General features: G+C 40.4%; 2 protein-coding genes across 2 annotated transcripts in view; one reads left to right on the top strand and one right to left on the bottom strand.

Moving 5' to 3' along the window:
• PLCZ1 (phospholipase C zeta 1) overlaps positions 1 to 14,261 on the bottom strand; it is a 112,123-nt gene extending 97,862 nt beyond the window's left edge. Inside the window, exons 1-3 of the mRNA XM_074938211.1 lie at positions 14,144 to 14,261; positions 13,173 to 13,296; positions 9,495 to 9,729 (exon numbers count right to left, since the gene is read on the bottom strand). Of these exons, the coding sequence (XP_074794312.1) occupies positions 9,495 to 9,729; positions 13,173 to 13,296; positions 14,144 to 14,154 (370 nt within the window). The 5' untranslated portion in view covers positions 14,155 to 14,261. The remainder of the gene's footprint in view (positions 1 to 9,494; positions 9,730 to 13,172; positions 13,297 to 14,143) is intronic.
• Positions 14,262 to 14,340: 79 nt separating this feature from the next.
• CAPZA3 (capping actin protein of muscle Z-line subunit alpha 3) lies at positions 14,341 to 16,529 on the top strand. The gene is given in 2 exon segments (XM_074949325.1): positions 14,341 to 14,526; positions 15,610 to 16,529. A coding segment is annotated over 1 exon segment (894 nt). The 5' UTR covers positions 14,341 to 14,526; positions 15,610 to 15,635.
• Positions 16,530 to 25,568: the final 9,039 nt, after the last annotated feature.

The raw sequence follows: 25,568 nt of genomic DNA, 5'->3' as shown, positions 1-25,568 counted from the left end.
CTGAAGCAAAGACAACATCAGTGCCAAAGACAGCACCTGATGGTACCAAAGATGGGCCCCTTGGTACCAAAAAGGATGTTGACCACCACTCTGACTCTTAGGCAGAGAGGAATACGGTGACAATGAACAAGACAACTCTGCAAGTAGACCAGATAGTTCTGAGGGCACTGCAGAAGAAGAAGAAACTGAATGCTCCTGAATTATTGGGGAATCAGGAAGAGAGGGGCAGAGCAGGTCTGATGCCACATGGCATGCCAGTGGCATAGAGACAGTCAGTACCAATGCTGATGTTGTCAGTACCACAGACAACAGTACAGTGTCCAACTGATCTTGGCGCAGTAGCAGGAAGTGGATAAATGGCCCATCATGCATACCGGAGAAATCATGGTGTCAGTCAGCACTGCTCTTAGAAGACAAAGAGGAATCTCTCTGAGTCCTGGAATGGTCTCGGTCCATCTTGTGGTATCTCTTCCTTGGAGGGCCAGAGGAAGGAGAATGATCCCTCTACCTCACTGGGGAAGCACCAGACCTCATGCTGGGAGCAACATCCCGCATTGGCTCTGGAGGACACTGCAGGGCTCGAGGATCTGTAGAGGTCTCTGGTGCCAATGTGGGCCTCCTGACCTGCTCTTGAAGATGCTGTTTCACATGCAAGTCCCTCACTACCTGCAGTCTCTTTCTAAACTTGCAGATGAAGCAAGTTTCTTTAATGTGCCTTCTCCCAGGCTCAACAAACAGCACACGTGGGGATCGCTATTGGGAATAGACACCCCACATGATGGACAATTTTTAAACCCTGGTGAAGGCATCACCCAGGGTGACTATCTATCCATCCTCACTAACTACTATAAACTACAGCTAAGGGAGTACTAAACTATACTAATTATATACAACAAAGTCCCCCAAGAAACTAAGATAAACAAGTGTGAGATAAACTACGGCACCGAATGCTCCGACTCCAGCTGCAGGCAGTGAGAAGAAACTGAGGGGCGGGGGCCAGAGGGGATGAATGCCACTCCTACAGGTACTGCTAGGCAAAACTCTCCAGCTTTGGTATGCTCGGTACATGCACACTTGAGTGGAACACTCATTTCCAACTACTTGAAGAACATTATGGTTTTGTTTGTTTTTTTAGAAACCACAAAACACTATAAATATAAGATCTTTTCTGGTTCTGAGCCCTATGTGTCTCTTCCACCCTAAGACGCAAGCATTTACTGCTTCCTTGAAATTGTTTTCATCTGAATAAGATACCAGACACTGGATATGAATGGAAGGCAAGACTTCGTTTCCAGGAATAATCTGATTTCTATTAGCTTCCTGAGCCCTCCTGTCATGTACAGATTTTTTCCACTCTTATGTTAGAAAAAAGTAATGTTAATACGTTAATACGTTTTAGACTATCTCTGATGGTATGGCAGATATTGCTTTTGTATCCTTGTAATAGTAGAGCTTTTGTTATATCTGAATTTTCATACTGTGAAAACCAGTATCTCTCTTCTGAAATTCTGTCTAGGAATAAGGGGAAAAGAAATCACTGCCAAATCTATGCTGTTTTAAATTCCTCTGGAGTTTTGAGGATGGAAAAGTATGCTTTTCTCCCTTAGCTGCTTCACCAAGTCTTATTCAAAAGTCTCCCAAATAACACTTTGCCTATAAATGTTGCAGAAGACAGGAACTGTGATGGTTAGCTAGATGTCCTCTAATATCTCAGCAATATGTTTCTCCCTGTTGACTGTATTGAAGGTCACAGTCCTTTAAAGAAAATCTGGGCATATCAATAGATGCAACTGGCAGAAAGGAAAATGTGTAATTTGTATTTTGTTCACTATTAATCGTAATGATTTATCCTTTGCAGTGGCAATGCTCTGATATCATTGCTCTATAAATGAACATGTTTAGAAGGTTGTCACCAAGGCCTCAGAGTTCCTCCTTAAGGAAAGCCTCAATCTTTTTCTCCCCTCGGATCCTTGTAAAAATAGCTAGCATGGCCACCAATCTATTTGCATTACAGATAGATATTTAGGGATGTGTGTGTGGAGGGGTACTTTCTCTTGAAATTTTGTAAATTTTCATACATTATTCCTAGGTCTGCCCTTACTGGAATGTTTCTATTCAACAATATCTTGTTTCTTCCAAGAAGGCAATAAGATGTACAAATCACTTCTGTCCAAAAAAAAAATATTATTTTTCTTTTCCTCCCTCCTAATCAATGTAAAAAGCAAGAATGTTAACTGTTCTCTCTATCATAGATTCAGACATGTCTAAGGGGAATATTTTGTCCTGACTTTCCAGATTTTATTATGTGTTTCCCTCATTTGACAGTTTGGAAGACTCTGATGATAACATTATATCTATGCCTTTTTGATTTTGTTTCCTTGTGCTTCTTTGCTGTGATTTGTTTTTTTGAGGGGGTGTTTTGGTTAGTTGGTTGAGTTGAGCGTTATTTTTGTTTATTTAGTTCTTGAGAGCATTTTTGTTTCCTTGAAACTAAGACAGTTTTCAAAAGGAAGGAGTTCGGAAAATGACCCTAGGGGAGTCTTTTACCATGGAGAATCATTTAGCCTGTGGTGTATGTTTATTCCCCTGCTTGAGACAGAAAAAGTGGAATAGTTGCCTTCTGTGCACAGGCCAGAGAGTAGTCATCTCATAATCTCCAGAGAAAAAGCTGGCACTATAATCCTTACACCTGCGTACATGAACTGACTTTTTTTTCTTCCTTACAGCGGGTTGGTAGATCAGCACTGTTAACATCACGTTCTGAGTTAGGGAAGTGTTTGTTTTGTTTTTTGCATTCCAGATATGTTTCTCTGACTGAAAAAAGTACACAGCACTGTGGTATCTCTCAGAACTTTTTCTATCAAATTGCATTAAAAGTATTGTTAACCAACATTAGCTAGACTGACATATTTTTCTGGATCTCTGTAGCCAGCAACTTCAGAAGTTCATCACTTAAAATTGGGAGTGTGCCAAAACTGCCATTCATCTGGATGGAGTAGCTTTCGTCAGGAATTCTAGGTGGACTGACAAATACTTCAAAGAATCCTTTCAATCTCTTTAAAGAGAAGGATGTTACCCTCTCCACTATGCTAATCCATAAGAAGCAGATTTTAAATAATTACTGAAAGTAAAAACTAATATTCGAAAGATTAAAATACTAAAATAGAACTCTAGAGAATTAAATTTGTTGGCACAATGACAAATTACAACTTGTATTCTAAAAGCAAAGTGTAAGTATAATACTTGTTTCCACCACTCCAGTAAGAAAATAGTTTTTACTTTCTTTGTTGTTGTTGTTTTGCTGTAATAAAAGCATTACCAACAAGTAATAATTCCTAACTTCTAAGGGTTCTATTTTGCAATTGATACACATATAACTCCTACTAATGCCTTTTGGAAAAAGAACAGACTTCCTAAGGATAAACTAATGGTGAACTTCCACCTGCAGATAAACACTGTGGATAGCTGCAATTCTGCATAACTTGTTAGATGCTAAAATATATAGGTGCTAGGTTTCCGCTATCACCTACAAAATATGAATTTGCAAGGTCTTCAAGGCAGGGATTGTATTTTCCAAAGTTTCTGTGTAATTCTTAACACAGTAGGCTCCCAAACTTGGACTTTTGCATGCTACCACATGACAATAGTAACAATAAGCCACTGTACTTCACTGCAAGGCCCGCAAGCTAGTGGTGGCTCCAATGGACCCTAAATGCAGCTCTCGGTTGATCACACTCTCCAGCAGCGCAGTGGGGCTGCAGCTAAGGCAGGCTCCCTGCCTGCCCCGGCCCCACGCTGCTCCCGGAAGTGGCCAGCATGCCCCCAAGACTCAAGGGGATAAGGGCCGGGAAAGGGGAACTGTGGCCAATGGGAGTTGCGGGGGCAGTGCCTGCAGAGAGGGGCAGCACGCAGAGCCACGTGTGCCCCCAGGGGCTGCAGGGGCACATTGGCCCCTTCCAGGAGCAGCGTGGGGCCGGGCCGGGGCTGCCCAAAGTAAGTGCCGCCCCCTCCAGTGGGCAGGTTCTGAATAGCTCTTCCACCACCCAACCTGCAGCCTCCCAGAGCCAGCCTTCCATGGCCCCTCCTCCACCCCAAGCCCCTGCCCCAGCCCTGTGCCCCCTCCCACACTCCCTCGTGCAGCCCAAGCAATATTACCGATAACGGTAATATTACCATATCAACCAACAAAGAACTTGGGAGTGTTCACCTGTCTGTGTCGGGTTGATGTGGCTCTCACATTGAAGGTTTTTTGCAAAGTGGCCCCCATTTCAAAAATAGTGAAGAGGAATTACAGAATATCAGGGTTGGAAGGGACCTCAGGAGGTCATCTAGTCCAATCCCCTGCCCAAAGCAGGACCGATCCCCAATTAAATCATCCCAGCCAGGACCACAATAAGCATTCATAGCACAGTTGCCAACTTTCACATGGTAAATAAGCACCCCGACTTTCACAATAAGCCAAAAATCAAGCTAATCCCATTTCAAAACAAGGCCAAAACAAGCCAATCCCTAAGAACCCCAACACTCTATCTGACTAGATCCCCCCGGGGTGTAGTCTGGGACTGTGGTGGGCCCACTGTGCACCCATGACTCTCTCCCCACTCTGCCCCTGCTTGCCCCGGCTTGCTGGGAGCCGATCAAAAAAAAAAAGAAGCAACAAGCTACAAGCCAAACAAGCAACTCACAAGCAAATTAAGCCAAAAACAAACCCAATTTCTGCGGGGATTTTTTTTTTTTTTGGTAGGTTTGGCATGTCTGATTCATAGATCTATATCTTATCCCTCAAATCCCATCCAAGTAAATGCTGGAAAAAGGATCATACAAGAAAAATACAGAGCTTAAAGGTATGTAGAACTCATTAATTTAGTATTAAAGATGTTTTCTTTAATCTCACTTTATGATTCAAGACTTCTGATTTAAATTTATAACAATAAATGAGAGATAATAGAAGGCTTGTATAGGATAGAGGTCAAATTTGGAAGTTAAATAAGGGACAGCTGTCAGGTATGAGTCTCACATTCATGATGGAGCACTTCCCAAAACTGGGAAGCTTTAGCACACCATATAACTTATTCATACAGTATTCTTATGTCTGAAATTTGAATTGTGAAAGCAAATTTGAGAACTTTCCACACTGTTAATGGAATAAACACACATATAAGCTCCCTCATACGATTAGCAAATTTATAGTTATCTGGTTTCATACATTTAAAAAGTCTCTTACCTTCACAGATATTAACATTCATAGATATTTTTATGTAGTGTACATATATAAAGTCTGGTCACTATTCGCTGTTTTCACCTTAACATATCAATGCTATCAAGCTTATCAGAAAATGGCTATTACTAATCGTGAACCAGTCAATCAAGTGTCAAAATCTGCCCTCTTCACTTACTTACTGCAATATATAAGGTTAGGTTGACACAGGATTTCAATAGGTCATCCTGATTAAGAATATTCTATACACAATTCAGAATGACAATTGTACAAAATGGACTAATAATATACTACGTATGAGTGAGCTATCATGTCAATCATGTTTGAAATTTTCCAATAAATAATTCTGAGTGGGATTATCTGTTGATTAACAGAAGCATGAGCCACAGTGGTGTTCATTGAATATTATTATTTCCAATTATTATGACAATTTCCTCACAGATGAACAAACAAGTATTTGGTTTAGTATTTAAAATTAAAACTAAAACTAGACATTACAAGGATAAACACAAGGTTCTTGGGTAGTCAGACCAGACTATTATTAATACTTTTTACCATATTATTCAGTAAAAATAGTTTTACAAAAATAATAAAACATTTTTAGTGCAGTTTTACTTAATATAGTATTAACACATTACATCTCAGAAAATGTAAGGTGTCTAACTTCAATATAAGATTTCTATCTTAAAATAAAACCTCAGAAGGGCATTGGCTGCATGCCAAGCTTTTACAGCTCTGATTGGACAGTGAGAAATGTTTAATAAAGCATCAAAAATCCCTCAGTTTCTTGTATTATCAGGAAGGCCAACAGGGGGTTCTATGCCAAGACCATGAGACTATAGAGTCAAGCTCTATATTGCCCCAGCTGGGAATATTCTCTCCCCTCTGGAGCTTTGATTTTCCTCAGCTTGCTGTCAGCAGTGCCTCAGGCTGGGAAGCAACAGCTCAGAGAACCTACAGTAGATGGAAGTGGGGCAGAACCAATACAGAGTCTAGAGTTGCTCCAATTTGAAAAGGCCAGCTGGCCCATAAGCAAAGGAAGTCACGCAAGAAGGGTGCAGGACTCTTAGAGGGTGAAAGAGAGCTCTCTCAACAGTTCTGGAAAGTGCTGTGGGAGGGTTCAGGGACTATAGTTCATATGTAGTATATAAACTGCACTCAGCTCATAAGTTTCATTCTTGTAATACAAGAATAAAAGTTCTGATGCACAGTCTAGCAGCTCTGTCCTTTCGAAAATGAAGCTGCCAAGATATCTTAATGTGGAAAAACAAATGAAATTTTAATGTTATTATAATAGGACAACCACTTCATTTTGAGGGACCTGTGTTCTGTGACTTCTTGCTTTATATTTGTTAATGGTGTGCAGGTTCCAATCCTAGATCACTGTGACAGACAGACTGCCCTTCAGGCTGGGAGATCTATCACCTAACATATGGCAGCCCACCCAGGTTAATTTCAAGAGGTATGTCTGAACTTCAGCTCCCAAAAAGAGCTATAATTAGCCCTCGTGTTGCTTCTTCTCAGCTGAGTTGCAAATTTTGCCTCTTGTCACACAGAGCAATGAAGCTCAGCAGAGAAGCTACATCACTTAAGGCAGCCTTCACTTTCTAAACTGTAGCAGAAGTAGTTGAGCTATTACACGCAAAACAAATCCATGGTCTTCCCAGACACTATATCCAGGGCAGTGAGGTAGCAGTCAGAAAGGGAGATAAGGGACCCCTGAAGATCTTCCATCTCCACATAAGCACTTCATTCATCTCTTAGCAAGTTGAGAGCCAGTGGGAAGAGCCAATGGGATATATGATCCTTAACAATTCTCTTTTCCCTTTATTCCCAGTGGATGGATCAAACTGGAGCGGAAGAAAAACTGGGCAGAGGAGAATGCCAAGGAACAGGGGACATACAGAAAATAATAGGAAAAACAAAAACAAAATGGAATTAAGAAAAGAATGAAATCAGGACATAGAAGAAGAAGAAAAGGGAATGGAAAAAAGTAATATAAGATGACAACTTTTAGGCTAGTACATTTATTTTTAATATTTTTGTAGTATACCTATATATAATTTTTGATAAATTAAAAACCCACCAAGTAATAAAAAAGGATCTGCCCCTGAGTAAAACTACCCCCAAGCCTTAGTCCAACCACTCCTTGATAGCCTAAGAGACAAGAAAAGAATTATGAAATCATACAGAACATAGGTATGATTGAAAATAATTTCACACCATAGCAATTAAAGTGGAAGAGCCTTTATATTGTAGTTTATATTCCACAAGAGATCAATTCTCTTCCAGAAAGAGATGGGAGATGTTCAGCTAAGTGAACAATCCAACTGGTTAAGCATTCTTGGGTGCTTTTAAAATTAAATTGGTTGAGAATGCTGATGGTGTCCCTAGCCTCCATTTGTCATAAGCTGGGAGTGGGCAACAGGGGATGGATCACAGAATGATTACCTGTTCTGTTCATTCCTTCTGGGGCACCTGGCACTGGCCACTGTCAGAGGACAGGATACTGAGCTAAATGGAACTTTGGTCTGACCCAGTATGGCCGTTCTTATGATCCATTTTGCACTCAGAATACTGAGCAATCAAAAACACTAGATAGAGAATACTAGCAATTCTCCTAATGGAATGTCCCATAAGGAGAATCCAAATAGGTGTATTATCAACATTTGTTTGTACTTACACACAAATTTAATACAATGCAGACAATGTAATTCATTAACTAATTTTTATTGTTGGGGCTATGTTTTATAGCATAAGTGGGTTATATTCAGGGCTGCGTGTTTTCCATGGCCATAGCATTTGCAGTGGCATTCCCCTTCCCCCAGAATTATGCTTCAGAATCTAAGCTTTGATTTTTCTTTTTTAATTAATACATATATTTCTAGTTGTCATGGTTGCAAAGTAACTCTTGAAAATGTGAACTAAGTATACACCAATGCTGTATTATTTTACTGAGTTTGCACACAGTCTGGACCCTTAATGCAGAATTTAGATTCAGCTTGTTGCACAGTATACAGGGTCTTGATTGTATCAATTTTTGCTTAGTTCCCAACAGCACTCAACTCAACTTTGTGAGTCTTATGTGTAAGTTACCTTACAATGTTCAAACCACAGAAGTACCCACTCCAAAAGTATGACTGTCACTACTTGAAAGAAACATAGATACTTATTAGTATTTTAAAAACACACATTCAGACTTGAATAGTGACATGGTTGAAGTAATGTATCAAAAGCTAGTACTATTCGGAGACATGTAAGCTATGTCCTATCTTGTACTGAACTGATAACAATATACTAACAAAAACCGACTTACAAGTAACATAACAAAATCAAACTCTTTTATTAAGGAGCTCACAAAAAATTATCTTCATTTTAATGTGGTTGTGAAACAGATCTCTTAAGCTAAAGTAAGTTACATATAATTTAGTTCTGATATGATTTATTCTTGTTTTAATAATTATTGTCCTTAGTCTTCAAGTTTCAACAAGACAAATTAAAAAAAGGTCTCTAGCTACAAAATAAGTAATGATTCAAAACTTCATTTTACTTTTGCACATTTAAAATACATTTTTAAAATATTTATTCTTCTATTGTAAGCTAATGTTGAAGAGCAGTATCATATGACGGAGAGGATATTTGGCTAAGGACATACAGTTTTCATTTTTCATCTCTTTAGCGCATGATTCAAATTCATCTTGATTAATAAAACAAAATGAGTTTTGATAGACTAGTTCAATCAACAAGAAGTGTCAGACAGTTTTACAGCCCAGCACAGCAAGAGCCATTTCACATTTCTCATGGGCCTAACAAAATATTCAGGGCTAGCCATATTTTTCCATGATCTTACATAAAATGTTTCTACACAGGAGACCCTATACAACTTTTGGACCGGTCTGGGGTACAAAACTGGAATTTGAATCACCTACCTATAGGAAATTGTGTGTCCTACATTTGAGCCATATCCTATATAAATTTATGGTGAATGTATTAAAGATTTCTTGTGATAATATATGCATCGTAGTTTAAGGATCTGAATTTGAAAAACAACTAATATTCTGTCCACGTGCTTACTAACAAATCTCAAATTCTCTCTTACTTTATTTAGGAAAGCAGATACTTATCTTACACAGTTTACAGATTTTTCATACATTTCATAATATTTTTATAGTCAGTTAAGTATTCAAAAATAAATATACATACATACATAAATAGTAACACAGTAAAATAAAATCTGAAAATCCAACATTTGTGTTATGTTAAAGATATAGTGTACCTTCTTCAATGGGTTCATACTTTGCAATGAGTTCAGAGGCAATTGCTTCATCAGCATCAATTACAAATTGTTCTTTTCTGAGAAACTCAATCAGGTTTGTTTCAGGTAGAATTTTGCGGTTTGGAGAATAACTGCAGAAAAGTTCATGTATTTCACTTCTGTGTGCAAGGGCTCGATAAATTGCCCTGAATTCTTCGATAGTAATAGTTCCAGTCTTCCGCTGATTACTTGTTTTCTGAAAACAAAAATGATTGAGTACAAACATACATTAAAATCACTGCATTAAAACGTAAAAATGTAACAGAGCCATTACATCAGTTAAAACATTGAGCCATAATGTTTCTTCAGTACATGGTCATGATCCAATACTATTCTGTTCTAACAGGTGATGCAGATAGTAAATCTTAGCATTTGGCCTTGGTTCTTAAAAATGTCTATTATTTTAAGTAATTAAGTTTAAATTGTATTGCATAACAACGCTGCATACTGTCAATTGCAAAATATTTGTGTATATTTTATATTATCAGATTAGAATGCATGAATTCAAAACAAAATCTTGTACTGAAACATGTATTTTAATTTCATAAAACTGTACCACAAAGAATGATTATCATGATAGTGAAAAAGTAAATATATTCTTACACATCAACAGTTACTATTTTAAATAATTTTGTAAATACTGTAAGGCTCTATTTTAAAATTTGGAAGAGTACACATTCCTCAAACAAGTGAATTAAGAATGATCAAATTATCATAAGATCAAAATCCTATGGCAGGTCACACCTAAGATGTTTTTTTCTAGTTTAAAGATATGACTTTGCTCAACTTTTAAGAGACTAAGATCAGTTAAGCTCTGACCAACTATTCATACACTTAGAATTCCTAAATTATACATATGTTTTTTGTAAATGGAGCTTTTAAAATGTTAGAATATGGATTCATTTCAATGTTTGATTATCAAAAGCCACTAGAAAATAAGAATGGTGAAAAAAGAGGTAGAAATAAATTAGAATGAGGATAACTGAGTATCTCTGGCATACACATTTTTCAAAGACTCACCAAAATAATTTATCTTTTAAAATTGTCTAAATAATATATGGAATTCACTTTTCCCAGTGTACACTTTTTTCTCTTTAATTTTTTTAAATTATTGTTCATAAAAGGTGCCATAATGTGCTAGCCCTTGTGACTGAACAAGCTCTGTTTATTTGCAAAACAAACACAGCACAGGAAATTTAAATAAAAACTTCATTGCACTACCCTCTATCAATGTGCTTCAACTCTCTTCTACAAGGATCACCACTGTAGTTGAGAGAAATTTAGTATTATTCAGTTCTTAAGCCCTGAGACTACCATGGAGGATAGTAATTAGTGCCTTATATTATGTCAGCCATGGTGGCTAGTGCCTAGTAAAAACGGGCTGACAAGGAAAATGACCAACTATCATTTGATAAAGATTTTTGTTCACTACCAATCTAGGATGGATTTGAAACAGTGTCCTAGAGATGAAAGATTCAATATTACATTACTAGTTCCCTCCTGAGCAATCTAGTCATTAGTGAAATAGATTTCTAAACGTGTAAACTGGCGTAAAACTAAAAATTGTATTAAGTAACCAAAATCAATGCAACAGAAAAGTATTTGGGGGGCTTCTAACAATAATCTATTAATTCCTTTCCAAACTAGTATCTTATTACTGATTGTTTGAACAAAGCTAGTAATAAATGTTTAGTACTGACTGAGAAATTGCAACTTCCCAGCTCCACGGAAGCATTTGTAAACTACAGTAATGGGGGCTATATAAGTATCTAGATAGACAGATTACTACAGATTTATATTAGAGACACAAGGTGGATGAGGTAACATCTTTTACTGGATCAGTTTCTGTTGGTGAAAGAGACACAAGCTATCAAGTTTACAAAGAGCTCTTCTTCAGGTCTGTGTAAGCTCAAAAGCTTGTCTCTTTCACCAACAAAAGTTGGTCCAATAAAAGATATTACCTCACCCAACATATCTCTCTAATATCCTGGGACTGACATGGCTACAATAGCACTGCAATCTATAGATTTCTCTGTGTCTCTAGTTACTTATCATATCTTTAGTTTTATTAATGCACCTCAACTCTTTGCTATTCAGAAAATGTAGTAAGTTTAACAAAAGGCTTTCCTGTTGAAATGAAAGCTTCAGAAAATGTATTATTCTTTAACAAACCTTAATCTCCCCATTTCTTCTGATTTTACCTAAAGTAATATGCCAGAAAAAGATATTTAAATTTTAAAAAAGGAAAGAAAAAGAAAAGCAGTACATTGGTAAAACACCTGCATATGTGTCTCTCATACAGAATGAGCTGTTTAGTCATAGCCCTTCAACTCTCTCTTAAAGAGCAATGAATTTGTAATAGTACTGTATCCAGTTAGATCATTCCTATTCAACACAGGCCACTCCTTCAAGTAATTATTCTTTTTTCAGTCTACAGTCATTTACCTAAAATTTCTCCCCGAAAAAAACATAACAGAAAGCCCATAAAAGCAATAAACTCAAAATTTGCTAACTCTCAAGAGGGTCCAAAGGGTCAGCACACTCAGGCTTTGTAAGACTGCTACAGGAAGTAAATTCCAGAGTTGAGGGTCCTCCATCAAAAATGCTCTGTCATCAGCCTCGGTGTTTAAATTTGGAGAGCGTTATCTTGAAACACCTTAGTTAACCTGAACTGTCATGGTGGTGTTATGGTTTGAGAAGTCATTCTTCAGGTAGCCAGAATCCAAGCCACATACGGCCTCATACAACAAAGTCAACACCTTCAAATAAATGAAATGAATGCAACAGCAAAAGTGTCTCATAAACACAAAGTTACCACAAGGGTACACCAATATTGCCATGAATTTTCTGTTCCACAAAATATCCACTTCATAAAAATAAATGGTCACATTATTTCTAGAAATTTTTTCATAGAGTAGGAAAGCATAGGAATAGGAAGAGATTTCTTTTCAATACAATAGTTTCAATTTTGAACATCCTACAATAGAATCAAGTCAACATTTTTGGAAGTTGATATTATCTACCATTCTACAAAGAAATCTACCTGCCAAGCTTTCAGTGCTAATTTAAAACTCGAGACTTGTAAATGTTATTTTAAAACCATACACATTCCATTTCAAATCATTATTATTCTTGTAATAACAATTAACACAAATTTGATCGATAGTTGTCGAATTTGACTCTTTGAGATCCTATTGGTTAATTATCTTTTTGACAATTATTAGTGTGTTTGAAATCCAAACGCTGCAGTAAACCCTTTGCCAACTGGTGGTTGATTAGTGGCCTTTGTTAAATTAATTTTGTAGTTAATCCAGTTCCTTGTAGCAAGATGTAAACATCATCAATTCTAATGAAACTAAAAAGGGTATTGGTTTTGTGGAGACTGAATTCTCCTCCTACCACCTAGGGATGATCCCAGAACATGTTGGGGAGGCAGTAAGAAAGAGATTGTATTGATGCTGCCTATGAGATATCCATGCTACAGATAAATACAAGACTTTTGTCCACTCAGCCGTTAATTTGGCACATTTATTTAACAAAAATATTTTAAAAAAAAACCCCAAAAAACCCAACCAAACAGTCCCTTAGGTGTCTGGTCATTCTGAATATACTTACATCAATACATGGCTATTTTCTCACCTTAAAAACATATTTTACATGAACGTAATCAAAAGGGATGTTTAACTTAACAAGTAATTTCAACGTCTTGTCTAAATTAATCTTTCCGCTTCTAAACTCATCCTGAATGATGGACAAAAACCATGTAAGGAAAAACAGGTTAAGGAAACGTGTAACGCATTTAATTGGTTATTTTTTTGGGAAAATGCATTTGATTCTTAAGCCAAACATATTAGCGATTTTTCTACTATTATACTTTCTCCATCTCTGGTTCCAAATAATTAACTGAAAAATATTTCTGTTATTTATTCTGTTACAATGCTGGGCTAAAGGGTGCTGGAGGAGGAAGAGCAGCCTATGGGGAAGAAAGGCAAAAAGGGATAAGAAAGATGAAATGGCATAGACAATAAATGGGAACAGATGCGTTAAGACATCCAATGGTAGTAAACGTGAAAAGGAATAAGGGTTTAATGCGGGTAAAGAGTGAAGGGGGTGGGGGATTCACAGATTAAAGAAAATAGGGTAGTGGAGGAAAGCAATAACAAGGGTAGAAGAGGTGCAGGAGTGTGAAAGCAATGGGGAGCCAGGTGTCAACATGTGGACAGGGAGCTCACAAGGTTGAGTGACAATGAAGAAGATTTGGGTTCTTAATCAGGGTGGCTAGAAGAGCTTAATGGGGTTTCAAAACAGTGTCAGAGCAGGGAGGGGTGTTGGGGGGGGAGGTCTGGGGGAAGATGGGCTGGCCTTGCACTGTGCGTATGGGGAGATCACTGGCCAGTGGGGACTCTTTTTTCCTTCGGGGGGGGGGGTCTCCCTACTGTGGGGGCGGGGAGGCCTGGCCGGGGAGAGTGTTTCTCCACGAGCGGCGGGGGGCGGGGTCCTCTCTATTAGGGACGTGCCCAGTGCACGTGGGAGGGGGGGAGAGGGGAGGGGGAGTCTGTCCCGCCCTGTTCGCGCGGCGGGGGCTGGGGCGGGGTCGATGATAAGGATATTTGGCCTCCATGGTGGACTCCGCATCGCCCTGCGCCTCTCCGGGGTCTGGTCACTCCGATGGTGTCAGCAGCGGCTCCCAGAGCGGCATCACCCCGGCCCGGCTCCTCTCAGGACCCCTCCTCCCCGCCTCCCCACCGCGCGGGGATCCCGCCCCTCCCCGGCCAACCGCCCTCGCCGCTGCCCAGAGGGAAGAGAGAACCCATCGCCGCCTGAGCGCCGGCCGGCACGCGGGGGGCCTGTGACGCCACAAACGGCCCGGCCACGTGGGACGCCCCCTGCCCCTCCTCCCTCGCCCCAGGCCACGCGACTAGACCCGCTTCTTCCGGCCCCTCGCCACGCCTGGCCGGCGAAGAGACCCGCTCCCGGGCGGGCCCGGAGGAAGGTGATTGACCTGTTCCCGCGCTCACACGGTACCCTGGCAACGCCACACAGCTGGGCCAATTCAGCTGCCGTAGTCGGATCCCGCCAGAGAGGCGGGTTCCATCCCGTGTTGCCTTGTGTCCGCCTGGCCTTCTGAACCTGCCCAGCAGGGCCCTTCCTCCCTTTGCCCCATGGCTAGATCGTGCAGTGCCCGCCTCATCCCACCCTCCAGAAGCCACAGGCTCGCCCTGGGGATTTATCCCCCTGCCCATTTATCCCACTTCTTAGCCCCACTGAACCAGCTGGATATTCCCAGGGTCATTTGCAGCCCTTACCTCCTCCAGCGTTCAAGTGCCTGGCAAACTCCCTGTTGCTTTTTGCTTTTCATATGCCCTAAATCAGGGGTTTCCAAAGTGTGGAACATGATCCGGGGGCCAGGGCTAGTGTGTGCACTTGATGTTCCATCTGCTCATGTCACAACAATTCTCTAAGAAGGTGGTAGGTGAACTAATAAAGCTTTGGGAACTGCTCTAGATCTATGCAGAACTCTTTCCACCTGTTCTCGCTTCAGCTGCTTTAGATTTTTTAGGGCCATTTCAGAAAACTGTTACATCATCAAAAGTTCTTGAGCTTTCCAGGGTGGTGATTTTTATTGTTACTATGTCTATTATTTTCCAGTCTTTTTATTTCATTGTTGCTTTATCAAAAGCGTTGCATCTTCTGAGTATGTTTCTGGGTATCTAAAACATTCATGTTGAAGCTCTCCATAGTTGAGTTTTCATTCTGGTATCCTAAGTTGTGGATCCCTAGCCAACCGTCTTTCATATGACAACATAAACATGCCCATAGCTTAGGAGAATTAGTTTTTCATGTGCTGCCAGTAAATATTTTCCACTGTGACAATTTTTCCAAAAGCTCTAGCTCTGTTTAATCATTTTCTTTTGATCTCATTAATATTTCTAGATCTTTCCAGGTACAGCTTTAGAGCACACACAAAAGTTCTGGATGTTACCAAGAAACGTTTTTGCTGTGACATCCTCAGGTGTTCTAAAATATTTTTAATAACAATTTTCACGTTAGCAAATTGTTCATGCTTTCATTTCAGGTTCACCACCATAGAAATATACCACAATGTCCAACAAATGTGATTTGTCTAAGGAAGAGAAAGTGTGGGTCATATGCCATCTGCTGTATCAGGCACCTCCAGGCGAATTCTGCAGTGTTTTTGAAGATCTCCGTATTCTGGTCCAGGACGATGACCTGATGAGGCAAGAGGCTGCCCAGGTCTGTGCCCATCACAATAAGAACAATTTCACCTTAGTCTGAATAAAAGGAACCAATGTGCTGGTGACTCACTACAATGACCTAGGAGGAAATCGCTTTTTTGACCCTAAAAATAAATTTTCTTTCAAATTTGATCACTTGAGTGGAATATCAAACAATTGTCAGCTCCATAGGGTAGCATGGGATGAGACAGAGCTATGGAGAACAGCCCTAAATAGTGCTTTAAAGGCATATGTGAATAGTCACTTTCCTTCAGGGGACTGCAGTGTGTTTAGAAAAACATTGAAAAACAGGCAGATATTTGTGGTCTGTATTGCGGGTCATCAGTACAAACAGTTGGGTTTCTGGAATTGCCTTTGGAAAGATGAATGGACTTTTTCCCAGATTCCAGTTATTACTCAGGTTACAGGGGCCATTCATATGCAAGTACACTACTTTAAAGATGCTAATCTCCACATGACAGTCTGCAAGACTGTTGAAGAGACCTTGCATGTAATTGACCCAGCCCAGTTGGCCATAGATTTTGTGAAACTCATAAAAACTGAAGACAACAAATTTCACATTGCCATGCTGGAAAACTTCCAAGCTTTGACAGATGAAATCTGGAGAAAAATTCTACGAAGGCAGCTCCCAGTCACTCGCACTGTCATTAACTGGAATAAACTGCTGATCAGTCAGAGCATGAAAGCCAATATTTCCAGTTGTGAGGTGCCACTGAGTGTCCTGAAGTGCACTGTTTGAGTAAAATATAGCTCAAATAAAACTAACGATCACTATGGAAAGTGGATTTATTTTATTCATTTGACTTATTTCTGGCTATGGGGAATATAAAGCCTTTTACCACAAGGTTGCCATTTTGAATCTAATCCAGTTCAGTAATATCTAAAAGTTATTACTGGTTGATGTCTTTTTTAATGCAGGGATTTTCCCGTCTCTTTCTGATTCAGCTGGCACTGACCACTGTCAGAGATAGGATAGTATCAGAGGAGTAGCCATGTTAGTTTGTATCCACAAAAACAACGAGAAGTTTGGTGGCACCTAAAAGACTAACAGATTTATTTGGGCATAAGCTTTCGTGGGTAAAAAACCCCACTTCTTCAGATGCATGGAGTGAAAATTACAGATGCAAGCATAAGTATACTGACGCATGAAGAGAAGGGAGTTACCTTACAAGTGGAGAATCAGAATTCATAGAATCATAGAATATCAGGGTTGGAAGGGACCCCAGAAGGTCATCTAGTCCAACCCCCTGCTCGAAGCAGGACCAATTCCCAGTTAAATCATCCCAGCCAGGGCTTTGTCAAGCCTGACCTTAAAAACCTCTAAGGAAGGAGATTCTACCACCTCCCTAGGTAACGCATTCCAGTGTTTCACCACCCTCTTAGTGAAAAAGTTTTTCCTAATATCCAATCTAAACCTCCCCCATTGCAACTTGAGACCATTACTCCTCGTTCTGTCATCTGCTACCATTGAGAACAGTCTAGAGCCATCCTCTTTGGAACCCCCTTTCAGGTAGTTGAAAGCAGCTATCAAATCCCCCCTCATTCTTCTCTTCTGCAGACTAAACAATCCCAGCTCCCTCAGCCTCTCCTCATAAGTCATGTGCTCTAGACCCCTAATCATTTTTGTTGCCCTTCGCTGGACTCTCTCCAATTTATCCACATCCTTCTTGTAGTGTGGGGCCCAAAACTGGACACAGTACTCCAGATGAGGCCTCACCAGTGTCGAATAGACTTAGAATTGGCCATAGAATTGGCCTTGTTAACAGTCGTTCTGCACTTGTAAGGTAACTCCCTTCTCTTCATGTGTCAGTATATTTATGCCTGCATCTGTAATTTTCACTCCATGCATCTGAAAAGGTGGGGTTTTTTACCCACAAAAGCTTATGCCCAAATAAATCTGTTAGTCTTTAAGGTGCCTGAGATAGGATACTGCCTAGATGGACCACTTGTCTGATCCAATATGGAAAGTCATATTTCTATGTATTTTTCACCAGTTTTAAATTGACTTACATTTTTAAATAAAAATAATTGAATTTAATCTCACATTTTATGTTAACTTTCATTTTGGGGCAGATGGTAATGCTTGTTTAATAAGGATATTAAGGGACAAATATGAGATTTTCAGAATAGCACTGAAACCCAAGAAGCTCAACCTCCAAGTTTTGTTCACATATATCAATATTTATCTCGAGGAAAGATATAATGCAGTCACATAACTAAGGGAAACATGGAAACAGGAGGCATAAATCTATTACAGCCAGGGTTGGAACTATGCCAGGTCCCACCAGGGATGTGTCCTAGTAGTTCAAGAAGAAACTTTAATTCATGTATTCTGCTATCCCATAATGACAGGTAACTGGGCCACCTCCTCTCTCAGTTTTGACAATTGAATTATAACTAGGGCTGTCATGCGATTAAAAATATTAATCGCAATTAATTGCACGGTTAAAAAAATAATTGTGATTAATCGCACTGTTAATAATAAAATGCCATTTATTTAAATATTTTTGATGTTTTCTACATTTTCAGATATATTGATTTCAATTACAATACAGAATACAAAATATACAGTGCTCAATTTATATTTATTTTTGATTACAAATATTTGCACTGTAAAAAACAAAAGAAATAGTATTTTTCAGTTCACCTAATACAAGAACTGTAGTGCAACCTCTTTATCGTGAAAGTTGAACTTACAAATGTAGAATTATGTACAAAAAAAAACTGCATTCAAAAATAAAACAATGTAAAATTTTAGAGTCTACAAGTCCACTCAGTCCTACTTCAGCCAATTGCTCAGACAAACAAGTTTGGTTGTAATTTGCAGGAGGTAGTGTTGCCTGCTTCTTGCTTACAATGTCACCTGAAAGTGAGAACAGGCATTCGCATGGCACGGGTTGTAGCCGGCATCATAAGATATTTATGTGCCAGATGCTCTAAAGATTCATATGTCCCTTCATGCTTCAACCACCCTAATGATGGATTCTGCTTGATAACGATCCAAAGGAGAGCAGACTGACGCATGTTCATTTTCATCATCTGAGTCAGATGCTGGAGAAGGTTGATTTTCTTTTTTGATGGTTCGGGTTGTGTAGTTTCTGCATCTGAGTGTTGCTCTTTTAAGACTTCTGAAAGCATGCTCCACAACTCATCCCTCTCAGATTTTGGACAGCACTTCAGATTCTTAAACCTTGGGTCGAGTGCTGTAGCTGTTTTTGCAAATCTCACATTGGCACCTTTTTTGCGTTTTGTCAAATCTGCCATGAAAGTGTTCTTAAAACGAACATGTGCTGGGTCATCATCCACTGCTATAACCTGAATTATATGGCAAAATGTGGGTAAAACAGAACAGGAGACATACAATTCTCCCCCAAGGAGTTCAGTCACAAATTTAATTAATGTATTATTTTTTTAACAAGCATCATCAGCATGGAAGCATGTCCTCTTGAATGGTAGCTGAAGAAAGAAGGGGCATATGAATGTTTAGCATATCTGGCACATAAATATCTTGCAACGCCGGCTACAAAAGTGCCATGCGGACACCTGTTTTCACTGTCAGGTGATGTAAATAAGAAGCAGGCAGCAGTATCTCCCGTAAATGTAAACAAACTTGTTTGACTTAGCGATTTGCTGAACAAAAAGTAGGACTAAGTGGACTTGTAGGCTCTAAAGTTTTACATTGTTTTGTTTTTGAGTGAAGTTATTTAACAAAAAAAATTTACATTTGTAAGTTACACTTTCAGGGTAAAGAGATTGCATTACAGTACTTGTATGAGGTTAATTGAAAAATACCATTTCTTTTATCATTTTTACAGTGCAAATATTTGTAATAAAAAATAATAATATAAAGTGAGCACTGTACACTTTGTATTCTGCGTTGTAATAGAAATCAATATATTTGAAAATGTAGAAAAACATCCAAAATATTTAATACATGTCAGATGGTATTCTATTGTTTAACAGTGCGATTAATCACAATTACTTTTTTTGAGTTAATCGCGTGAGTTAACTGCGATTAATCGACAGTCCTAATTATAACTGATTACTAAAAAGAATGATTGACTTATCCACATCTGATTTCATACGAGCTGTGGGCAGCTTACCATCATCAGAGGGTATGGTCCTACCAACACCAAGGCTAACAATGCTGGTGCAGATAATTTACCAGCAACTGCAGTCAATCTTTAATAAAACTTTGAGAAGAGATGTCATTGTGATTGTGGGCAACTTTAAAGTGCAGGCAGGAAATTTGCAGCTGCCAATGACCTGGTGATCGTTGACCTTTTCTTTTGTCACCCAAAGATTCATAAGCAGACCTGGTATAGCCCAGATGGTTTCACCAGAACTGTTATTGATCATGTCCTTATTAACAGTCATTGGCAGTCATGGATGTGCGAGTTCACAGAGATGCTGAACTTCACACTGACCATTAGCTTCTGCTGACAAAAGCGTGCTTCCGACTTCAAAGAAGAGACAACCAGTTAATGTGCTGAAATTAGTCCAGTTCAATGAAAAGATCTTAATACAACAAACTATCAGATGCCTTTCTGTTCTGACCTGTGTAAGGCCATCAAAGCATGAAAGAATGAAATGTCACTCCTTCTGTCATCTGATGGGGAATGGTACTGTTTCAAGTAATCGGTGCTGACCACTGCTAGCTCAGTGCTGGAGCCTCAGCCCTTCAGACATTATCCAGGGATCAGTGAGGAGACACTGGTGTTACAAGGTTTTTAACCCCCTTCCTGCTTCTGTCATCGGGGCTTGACAGGAAAACCGACACACAGGTAAGGTGTAAACACAAACAATTTATTAAAAACAAGGACTCCCAAAACACTAAGCATATAAACAAACCACTCGGTCATCAAACCAACAAAGGCCTTAAGCCTGGAACCCAAAAGGTATACAATGGGGTAAAGATACAAGAAAGATTATCTACATCACCATGGGATAGCAGGGAGGCAGGAATCGAGGACACAGGATACACTAGGATGGGTCTTCAGATGGAATACAAGTAAGTCGATCGTCAGGTAGGCTGATCTTCTACCAGGTTTTCCGATGCTTTACATCGTCCTGTGTGGGTGTATGCGGACACAGTTCTGACGATGTAATGTCAGTTGCATGGGAGCAATGAAGATGGACACTGGACTGTCACAGCAATGACTTGGCTACCTCTAGGGCAGACAGCACCTGAGGGGCGTGCTGCTCAGCCGTAAGTAAGTTCCTGTTGCCAGGCAGATTCTTTTCCGCCTTTGCAAGAAAAGGTGCCAAACTAAGTAACAAGGAGGACACTTGGGAAGGAGGAACAACAACAACTCCATGAATCCAAAAATTCCCTACACTGGAGCTAAGAAAAAAGCAAGGCTACAATTTGAGGATTCAATGACATGTTTGTTGAGAGCTGTCACGGTTCCCTCCCCACTCTGAACTCTAGGGTACAGATGTGGGGACCCACATGAAAGATCCCCTAAACTTATTCTTACCAGCTTAGGTTAAAACCTTCCCCAAGGTACAAACTTTGCCTTGTCCTTGAACAGTATGCTGCCACCACCAAGCATTTTAAACAAAGAACAGGGAAAGAGACCACTCGGAGACGTCTTCCCCCCAAAATATCCCCCCAAGCCCTACACACCCCCTTTCCTGGCGAGGCTTGAGAATAATATCCTAACCAATTGGATACAAAATCATCAAAGACCCAAACCCCTAGATCGTGGAACAATGGAAAAATCAGTCAGGTTCTTAAAAGAAGGGTTTTATTAAAAAAAAGAAAGGTAAAAATCATCCCTGTAAAATCAGGATGGAAAATACAGGGTATTCAGATTCAAAACACAGAGGATCCCCCTCTGGGCAAAACCTTAAAGTTACAGAAAACAGGAATAAATCTCCCTCTTAACACAGAGAAAATTAACATAAAAAAAAGATAAACTAATCCACCTTGCCTGGCTTACCTATACTGGTTGCAATATTGGAGACTTGGATTAGGATGGGTTGGAGAAGATGGATTTCTGTTTGGCCTCTCTCAGCCCCAAGAGAGAACAACCAAGTAAACAAAGAACACAAAACAAAAGCCTTCCTCCCCCCAAGATTTGAAAGTATCTTGTCCCCTTATTGGTCCTTTGGGTCAGGTGCCAGCCAGGTTAGCTAGGCTTCTTAACCCTTTACAGGTAACAAGGATGTTGCCTCTGGCCAAGAGGGATTTTATAGGACTGTATACAGAAAGGTGGTTACCCTTCCCTTTATATTTATTACAAGAGCAAAGAGAATGGGTTTGACTTCAGTATGTCATCAAGTCATTGTGTGAGAAAGATAAGTAATCCTAATGTTTGTCTCAGGCAGTGAGTTTAGAAAGGCTGCTGCCTAGCACGATTGCTGCACCCTCTCTTCAGTTTTGTGATGTTTGTACGGGAAGGTGGCATCAGGTTGTCGAGTAAAGAATTAGGATGGCAGTGTAGCAAGGCGGAGAGGTCTCCCTCTGATGCTGACAGAGAGGAACCACTCCCTGCCCCTTGGTGAGTGAAGCCAGGCCAGGCCTGGCCCTCATGTCAGAAGCAGAGGGATGGAACAAGAAGTATAAGAGGCGGGGCCTCCAGCTCAGTTGAGAGGGAGCCAGGGAAGGAGTCAAATGCTGGTGCCTTGCTGCTGGCCCCTGAACGAGGGACCAAGCTGTGTCAACCCCTGCCTCCTCAGGAATACTTGGAGGAGCTGCTGCCAGGTGAATACCCCAAGGAACTGCTGGCTGCCAAGTACCCAGAGGAGTCTGAGAGTCCATGAGCAACAAAGCCTTATGAACAGGTAGGGATAGGAAGTAGCCCAGGGAAACCAGACACTACTCCAGTTGTGTTGCTGAAGCCATGATCAACATGTTTCGGCAGGATCCCCACTGACCCAGTGGCAGGATTCCCAGCCACTGTTAGGGCCCCGCGCTGGGACACAGTGGAGTAGGGTGGGCCTGTGTCCCCTGCTGCCAACCCCCAGCAGCCTACCCACCTTAGACCAGATGGCCTGAGCTTGCCTGCCTTTGCGCTGCCCTGGCCAGGGAGCCAGGCCATAGACTGTTTGGTGTCCAGGCCGCAGCCTGCCTTAGCTGTCTGTCACAGCCAGGGAACCTGAGCCTGACTGTTATTGGTTCTATCTACTGTTGATCAGGTCTCAGCCGCTTGGTGACGTAGCGAGGTGGAGTGGCCTCCCTCCGACGCTAACTGGGAGGAACCACTCCAAGCCACTACAGGCAGCATCAGCCAACGTCTGCAAGATCAGTTTGGAAGATCATTTCAAGATAGTCCTCAATTGTCCATTACCTACAGTTCTCCTACCATTTGAAGAGGGGCAGGAAGTTCTGGTAGAACCACCTTCCTTCAAGCAAGAAGAGATCCAGATCACAGTCCATAAACAGAAGTCTGAGGAGGCTCCAGGAATTTGTAACATTACTCTTGAGTTCCTGAAGACAGGTAAGAGTATTGTTGTACTGTGGCTGCCAGGCTGTCCCAGACCATCTGGAGTATCAGCTCTGATGACTGGAAGAAGGGGTTATTCTGCCTCTTGTCAAAAGACTGAATGTAGCAACTATAGAGGTATTATGCTATTGTCGGTACCTTGGAAACTCTTCACTTCCATGGTAGTGTTTCAAATCAATGATGCATTTCATGGCAAAAGCCAGGATTCTCAGTGTGTCTTTAGACCTAGTCATTCCACGATCAATCAGCTCTTTACCTTGAGAGAGATTTTTGAGAAGTTGGCTGAATTTCATAATCATGTGAGCACTTTTCATAGATTTCCATCCGGCTTTTGAGTCAGTGCATCAAGCAAGTTTATGGGATCTGATGCTGCATCTTGACATCTTGGAAAGATAGTGTCATTGATAAAAGAGCCCTATGGAACGGAAAGCAGTGTTGGATTCAATGGCAGATACACAACCTAGTTTCCTATCTCCATGGGAGTTTGACACAGGCTGTCACCAGCACTGTTCAATATTGGCATTGACTGTTTGATAGATAAGCTTGGGGAAGGATCTGTTGATGGCATTGAACTGAACACCATTCTGCTTCAACATTTTGAATTCACAGATGTCTTATTGCCTCAGTTTGGTGAATTGCTGCAGCTGATGGCTGATCTGGTTAGGCAATGAGCAGCATACATAGTACTGTTTATTAATCCAGGTACAACTAGGTCCCTGGCCATTATCGTCAATCTCCAGCTCCAGATTACAACCAGTACAGTATTAACCTGTATGGATGGGACATTGAGGAGCCACCAAATATTTGGGCAGCATCATAGACATTGCTGGAGGATTCCTGCTGTCATGTTTCAGGTCATTCAGCCTGATGACATGGGGATGTCCTGACATGAAGCTGGCTACCAAGCTGTGGATGTATAGAACCACCATTATACCAGCTCTGTCACATGGAAGTGAAAAGTGTGCATTGAGGAAAGGTGAGGAACACTGAATTAACTTCATCATATCGAATAGCAGGACAAGATCTGAAACTAAGATATTCTAACTGAATCCAGCAACTTTCTCCATCAGCACTGGTTTGGTTTCAGCAATTTTCTTAGTATGAACATATTATAAGAATGGAAGGCAATGAATTTTGAAGCATGTGTGCCAAGAAATGCAGCTACATGGCTGGTGGTCACAGGGGTACCTTAAGCTTTGGTGGTATGACCAGATTGCCAGAGATAGATATTAACTGAATGTACAATCAGAACATCTTAGGCACTTTGCCAGAAAATGATCTGGGTGGCTCTTCATTTGCAAAGAGGCCATGTCTCTTTGGGATTTGCGATGATGATGAATAAAATAAAATGCAGTAAAATGACAGAGGAACAGAGTTTAATCACAGATAAATGATGTGCAAATAGACGAGAGACTTTGTTGTTATGTACTAATGTCATTTCTGCAATAGCATCCAGATATGTTAGTGAAGACCATTATGTGAGAGGTATTGTAAAGACATAAAATAAAATCGAGTCCCTGCCCTAGGGACCTTACAGTCATAATAGGGGAAAGATGTGACAAGTGGGTAATGGTCACAATTGACAAGGCAGAGGAGGAATAGAATACAAGGATGATTAAATGGAACCCAAGGTTGCATAGTCTTATGTTGGCCCCGTATTCTAGCAATAAGAATATTTACCTTTTTTGTCTTGTTTATTTTTAAATATAGCTATTCTTCTATTCCAACACTTTTAATTACTCTTGTCAAGGTTCCTCCCCCACTCTGAACTCTAGGGTACAGATGTGGGGACCTGCATGAAAAACCTCCTAAGCTTATCTTTACCAGCTTAGGTCAAAACTTCCCCAAGGTACAAAATATTCCACCCTTTTGTCCTTGGATTGGCCGCTACCACCACCAAACAAATACTGGTTACTGGGGAAGAGCTGTTTGGACACGTCTTTCCCCCCAAAATACTTCCCAAAAACCTTGCACCCTACTTCCTGGACAAGGTTTGGTAAAAAGCCTCACCAATTTGCCTAGGTGACTACAGACCCAGACCCTTGGATCTTAAGAACAATGAACAATCCTCCCAACACTTGCACCCTCCCTTTCCTGGGAAATGTTGGATAAAAAGCCTCACCAATTTGCATAGGTGACCACAGACCCAAACCCCTGGATCTGAGAACAATGAAAAAGCATTCAGTTTTCTTACAAGAAGACTTTTAATAAAAATAGAATTAGAAATAAGAAATCCCCCCTGTAAAATCAGGATGGTAAATACCTTACAGGGTAATTAGATTCAAAACATAGAGAACCCCTCTAGGCAAAAACCTTAAGTTACAAAA

This window comes from Natator depressus, chromosome 1 (assembly GCF_965152275.1).
Source record: "Natator depressus isolate rNatDep1 chromosome 1, rNatDep2.hap1, whole genome shotgun sequence".
Taxonomy (NCBI): domain Eukaryota; kingdom Metazoa; phylum Chordata; order Testudines; family Cheloniidae; genus Natator; species Natator depressus.
The sequence above is the reverse complement of the archived record's forward strand: the minus strand, read 5'-3'. Positions and strand labels throughout refer to the sequence as shown.